Below are 6,982 nucleotides of genomic sequence, written 5' to 3'. Positions count from 1 at the left end.
TCAAAATCTGACCCTAAAAATACATACAATACTACAACATATGTTGTCAAACCTTAAGCCAAAGAATATCATGATTAACTACTTTCACTCACCTATGTTGAAAACTATTCAATTTTATTATATCTTAATTTATATTACTTAAAACTGTTTATAATTACATTATTTTTTTACACTTGTCAAAATATTTTTTTAACATTTTATAAATTATTTTTAAGATCAATTACACCAGAAGACTCCATCGAAATCGTCTAAACGACTTACATTATCTCATAAGACTCAGACGACTTTCCGGAACTATATTCGTAAAAATGAGTTCTGTTTTTTGTTTGGTCACAAAGGGGTGGTTGTAATTTTTTATTTTTCTGGCAACAAAAGGTTATTTTATTATTCAAACATGAAGTGGTCTGGGTAACCAAACCGAAATTGAACAACCAATAAAACATAAAAGTCTATGAAAAGAGCGAGCATTCCTAGGTAGAGAATCTGTAATTCCATTATGCGTTTTTGGCACGTAGTTGATCTTGAAATCCGAATAGCACATCAGGATAATTTGAATGACTTGCAGCTCCGTTGAAAAGTTTGGCCATACTTAGGGATCATTTATCATCACCATCAGGTCCTTACAATCTATTCCAAAGCTTTAGCAGATTAAATGCCGAAGTTAACTGTAATTTTACAAACTTTTAAGTTAATCTTGCATTTAATTCAAGTTTAGGTATAATTTTGTATTTAAAATCAAGTTTTAAGTCATATCTGACAAATCTCTCTTGAATCATTCAAATTTTTAGATATTAATCAACATATACGTCAGTAACCACATCAATGACACCAAATGCTTGGTCATTTGGTTTTCTTGGTTTTCTTATTCTCAAGAAAACAAAATTTTCTTGGTTTTCTTATTCTCAAGAATCATTTTTTCTTTTAAGTCATGTCCTCCTTATACAACAAATTTAAATTTACATTCTAAATTCTTCCGAGAGAATTTCTTTTTTTCCTTAAGCATATTTAAGTGCTGCAACAATAAAAGCCTTTGACTTGAGTTTTTTTCTTAGTTAACGTTGAATTCTCCTCAACCTTGAGCCAATTTTCTTACAATATTGCATCGTTCTTAGCAAGATCTAATATCATCCATACTCCCGTCATCATCATATACATATGCATGATGCAAACTCAAACTTGATAAATACTTTTCAATACTGTTTTTAAATACTGTTTTTAAATGATAACTATTTTCATAAATACTCTAAATTTGTGATAAAAATACATTAAAATAATTCCCTCTTAAATCATCTATACATGTTTAATAACCATTTACAAACCTAACTCTATCCCTTAAATCTAAATGTATGATATTTCAAACAATTTTTCTTATTTTTGGCCAAGAGTACTTGTTTTCGTAAGAATTTATATTTTATTGGTTTTTCTATTATGTTCTATTTATTCACATTACTTCATATTTGAGTAATGAAATAATTTTTTTGTATCAGCATTTTCTTAACTCCACCCTTATAACTAGTATATATATGAAAGGTAAGTAGCGCAATGACAAAACAGGAAATTTTGTACTTGACTCTATTACAATTTACTGTACAAACCATATCCACCTACTACAGCAAACGATGAAAAAACTAAAATGTTAACAGAGAGAAAACAAGACAAGTAGAAGAAAATGAATAAAGAAGAAGAGTATTTGGGATCATGTTTTCAACATGGACTATGATTGTTACTAAGTTGAGGAACCTTCTGAGCAAGATCGCCACGACAAACAGGACACACCGTGTGGTTAGATAACCACGTGTCAGCACATAATTGGTGAAACCCATGGTTGCAACCGGGAACCAGACGGGCCGATTGGCAACTCTCGATATTTTCAAGGCAAACAGGGCACTCTGTCGACCTCACTTCTAAGGCAAGCTCTTTTCCGGTGAGTTTTGGGAGTTTCTCGAGCTCCGAGACAGAGAGACCTTTACCGGTGACCAGCTTAACCGGTTCAGAAAATCTTAGACGCTCAATACGGCGACGTGTGGAGCACCACAAGAAGAAGAGATATATGAGGAAGACAATGCACATGCCAACGCAAGGGAGAAGGAGGGCCATGAATAGGGTGGCTAACATGGTTCCTCTACCACTGGATTCAACGGTGGCGGTGATGGTGGGTGGTGGAGAAGGCAATATAATTGGTGAGATGCGCGTGTAGTGCATCCTACACCGTCTCTCGCTCTCTCAGGCTAAAGTTTCTTATAAGATTGTGTAAAAGCAAAAAGGAAAAGAGAAAAAGAGTTATATTCCTTCTTTAGACCAAAAAATTGTGAGAAATGTTTAGAGGTGTGGTTGTGAATGAAAACTTTGTGAAAATAGAGTAACGGCTATATATTAAAGTGAGACCGGACCCTACCCACTTGAGATTTTAGGTTATTTTAATAAAAATACATGACAATTGAGATCCGCAAACCGCACAACACTTTGAACATGTGTTTTTTTTTTCACTTTCGTCATGAATCAAAAAACTCTCTACATTCATTAAAGTGTGTGATTTCTAATCAAGGCATCATCCAATATGGCTTAAGATATTAAATGATTATTTTAGTGTTGAGGCTAAAAGTATATAGGTGTTGTTTTATAATTTTACTGCAAAATTTATTAAGTTTATATAATATTTTATTATTTTATTGGTTGAAATATGCTTAGGTACATAGATAATAGTTTTTTATTTAGAAAATATACAACAATAAATATTTTAAATATTTGTGCACAAATCTAAAACGACAATTAAAATGAAACAAAAAAAAATATGAATTATTATCAAAATCTGAAGGAGGGATAATATATTACTAGATTTTGATTCGCTTAGGTATATAGATAATGGTGTTTTTATTTAGAAAATATACAAAAATAAATAATTTAAACTTTTGTGCACAAATCTAAAAGGACAATTAAAATGAAACAAAAAAAAATAAGAGTTATTATCAAAATCTGAAGGAGGCTTAAGATATTACTAGATTTTGATTCGCATGTCTGTGCGGATATTTTTCATTTTATAAATGTATTTGATATTATTACAAATATTTTAAATATATAATTTCTATTTTAGTGTTATATAATGAGGAGACGACGGAGGCGGCGAAGACATCAGAACCAGCCATGACAGCTTACCTCGAACGAGTATTCGCCAAGAAATTTGATGCCATTCCATTGATGGTCGAAAAAATCCCGGGTGTAGCTCCTCCCATCCGAAGAAGCGATCTCGGCTTATACTCTGATACTCCCTTCACGGACGAGATGGCACTGATTGAGATGCCATGGAAGTTCGTCTTCCCCAACATGAGAATGTACGACGGCACCGACGACCCAGATGACCACGTCGCTTAGTATAAGCAGCAGATGCTCACTGTGGAAATCCCGAAGGAGGCGAAAGAAGCAACCATGTGCAAAGGCTTTGGTTTGACCTTGATAGCCCAGATCTACAATGGTACATCAACTTACCTAACGGGTCTATACGGTCCTTTGCGGTCCTCACCGACAAGTTCGTAGAGTAGTTCGCCAAGCAGTAGAAGCCTGGAGAAAGCCTCTAATGAAGGAGGCTTAAGATATTACTAGATTTTGATTCGATTAGGTATATAGATAATGGTGTTTTTTATTTAGAAAATATACAAAATACATATTTTTAAATTTTGTGCACCAAATCTAAAACGACAATTAAAATGAAACAAAAAAAGTAAGAGTTATTATCAAAATCTGAAGGAGGCTTAAGATATTACTAGATTTTGTTTCGCACGTCTGTGCGGATATTTTTCAATTATAAATGTATTTGATATTACTACAAATGTTTTAAATGTATAATTTCCATTATAGTGTTATATAATGAGGAGACGACAGAGGCGGCGAAAACATCATAACCAGCCATGACTGCTTACCTCAAACGAGTATTCGCCAAGAAATTCGATGCCATTCCATTGATGGTAGAAAAAATCCCGGTTGTAGCTCCTCCCATCCAAAGAAGCGATCCCGGCTTATACGCTGATACTCCCTTCACGGACGAGATGGCACTGATTGAGATGCCATGGAAGTTCGCCTTCCCCAACATGAGGATGTACGACAGCACCGACGACCCAGATGACCACGTCGCTCAGTATAAGCAGCATATGCTCACTGTGGCAATCCCGAAGGAGGCAAAAGAAGCAACCATGTGCAAAGGCTTCGGTTCGACCTTGATAGGCCCTGAACTACAATGGTACATCAACTTACCTAACGGGTATATATGGTCCTTTGCGGTCCTCACCGACAAGTTCGTAGACCAGTTCGCCAAGCAGTAGAAGCCTGGAGAAAGCCTCTAATTATCTTTATGAGATCCTCCAGCATCAATTTGAACCACTGCACGCTTACATAGCTCGCTTCAATCACGAGAAGGTATCCATCCCCGAATGCAATACCTCTACAGCAATCTCAGCCTTCAAAAGATGCCTACTTCCCAACGGGGACTTGTATAAGGAACTCAAGAAGTATCAATGCAAGAATATGGAGGATGTACTCTCCCAAGCCTAGGCCAGGTCAAGTGGGAGTAAGACGTTGCAATTCAAGCCAGGCTCAACTAAAGCAGGATCTAAAGGTCTCCAAGCAGGCGAAGATCGACCGAGACGAAGGGTCCTACCAGAGAAAAGAAGATGGGAGCAAGAACTAGGGGCAGGTTTTCGAACCGACCCTTGGAGAGAGCCGAAGGGATGAATGTATCCACATGGCCCGACATCTCTAACTTGACTATATCAAAACCAGAGCTAATACATGTTATGAGGCAGATGGGTCCACAGGTCAAGTAGCCTCAGAAGATGCGAGCACCCAATTTTTTTGGGAATCCAAACCTGTGATGCGACTTCCACCATGACCACAATCACAAAACGGAGGACTGCATCACACTAGGGATCCAGGTTAATGAGCTGCTGAAAAAAGGACACCTCCGGGAGTTCCTTTCTAGTACACCTCCTCAACAAGGAGACTAGCAACAAGCCCCCTGAAGCTGCTCCCGCTTCACCTCCAAGACAAGATAGAGTAATCCATGTCATCTCTGGTGGCTCTGAAATAAGCGGCATAATCCACGCGGCCTGAAAGAAAACTACCCGGAATGCCAAGAATGGTCAAGAGACCGGAATAGTAAAGCGCATGCTCCTACGCACGGATGAGATCAGTTTCACCTTAAAGTAACAGGAGAGGGTCCTGACCCCCCATCATGATGCCTTAGTCATATATCTTACCGTCGCAAACTTTCTAGTGAAAAGGATACTGGTTATTGGGGTCGAAAACGGTTACGACGAAGTTAACGTCCAAATCTCCGCTAAATACAAGTATGTCTTTCCGCAACAAATCGTGCTCGGTCAAGAAAACGTCACAACGTATATTCCCGAGATAAAGCTTCGTTCGAATTCTATTTAGATCAAACATAAGCCATCGGAAACATACCCAAACCAGCTACGGATAGGTTCGAGTATGACGATCAGAACACGGACAAACCAAGCTTGGTCATTACGCAACTACCGCACATGCACGCTGTCCGGTCGCTACGTAGCGACCGAGCTCGAGCCAAGATCGGTTGCTATGTAGCGACCGAGCTCTTCCGAAACGTCGATACGACACTAGTCCATGTATTCTCGTCTATCCTTCGATGCTATCTCCCGAAGACCGTTGCGGACCCATTTCATGTTTTCGCCATTCTAAGTCATCAATCAAACTTTGCGGTAAAAACCGCAGAAAGTTCGTTATCGAAAGAAGCTGTAATAAACGCTTCGAGTTAGAAGACGGCCCAAAAGGACTTGAGACATGACTCGAGGCCCAACTTACAGTTTCTTAATCAACAGCCCGTAAGCCGCACGATGGTTTACGCTTGGTTCGCAGGGAAAGATAAATGTCAAGTTTCTGCGGATAAATATGAAATTTTGAAGATAATTACGAATATCGGAAAAAATGGAATATCTCCATTTTTATGCTATGACGGCTTAAGGGCAGAAGAGGACAAGCGTAAACCGACCAAGGAGCGACTATATAAGGAGTCCTAGGTGAGAGGCATAGAGATAGACTTTTTCAGCGAAAACTTAGCATTTAGAGCGATTTAGGCAAATTTCCGTTATTTGTTATTTCGAGCTGCGACTAAATTAGGTTTAGCCGTCTTAGGGTTGCTAGAACTAGGAATCTCGCCGAAAGCTCTCGAGCCCAAGTTTATACCTTGTTGAAACGCTCAAACACAGATTCGGATAAGATCTATTTTGCTCTCTTTTTACGATTTTTATACTTTGTCGTTGATATCTCGTGTTCTGATTGCTTAGCGTGTGGTATTAACAGATCTCCGGGACTTCTGAAAAATTAAGGTTTTCCTAGTTTCCTAATTTAGAAGGAAATCGACAATGCGAATTTTGGTTCCCACAGTTTGGCGCTAAAAGGAGGGGGGGGGGAGGGGTATGGATCAATCTAACTCTCAACCACATCACGCTCAACCAGATATGTCAACTGACGATGCGGATAACGTGCAGACTCCTCTTAACGGAGGCAGTGGCACTGATCTACACACTCCAGCAGCGGACGTTTCCGCGGCCAACGCACCAGCCAACGCCGCGGTGCTCGAAGAGTTTGAAAAGATGTTCACCACCTATGAAAAAGGTCGGAAGAACAGGATAAGATCGTGAGCACCTTAACGGCAAGGACTCGAGCAATCCATCCCCGCGGAAAAACTAAAGTCAGCGGGAAAGGACTCGACTTCGCAACCCCACTCGACAGTCCTGGAACCGCACAGGAACGACCTTCGGGTCAAAACCCTAGCGAAAAATCTCTCATCGAAAAGGGGAACCCTGAGAGCCCTTCGCCTCCCGCGAGTGGGGTTGAGCACGTCGACCTGGATCCTAGCGACATCTACAACGATACCGATGAGGACGTTGACATATGCCCAAGAAGGACCAGAAGCCGATCTGCTCGGGAAAGATCTCCGTTCGACAAACCAATG

The 6,982-nt window shown here is 39.4% G+C and overlaps 1 protein-coding gene across 1 annotated transcript; it reads right to left on the bottom strand.

The window, feature by feature from the left end:
- Positions 1–1,543: 1,543 nt before the first annotated feature.
- On the bottom strand, positions 1,544–6,652 carry LOC103832296 (E3 ubiquitin-protein ligase ATL23). The gene has a single exon (XM_009108270.2). It carries the CDS (start codon positions 2,200–2,202, stop codon positions 1,705–1,707), a length of 498 nt encoding a protein of 165 aa, XP_009106518.1. The 5' UTR covers positions 2,203–6,652; the 3' UTR covers positions 1,544–1,704.
- Between the last annotated feature and the right edge of the window lie 330 nt (positions 6,653–6,982).

The sequence above is a fragment of the Brassica rapa genome, chromosome A02 (assembly GCF_000309985.2).
Source record: "Brassica rapa cultivar Chiifu-401-42 chromosome A02, CAAS_Brap_v3.01, whole genome shotgun sequence".
NCBI classification, from domain to species: domain Eukaryota; kingdom Viridiplantae; phylum Streptophyta; class Magnoliopsida; order Brassicales; family Brassicaceae; genus Brassica; species Brassica rapa.
This window is presented reverse-complemented; position numbering and strand designations above follow the sequence as displayed.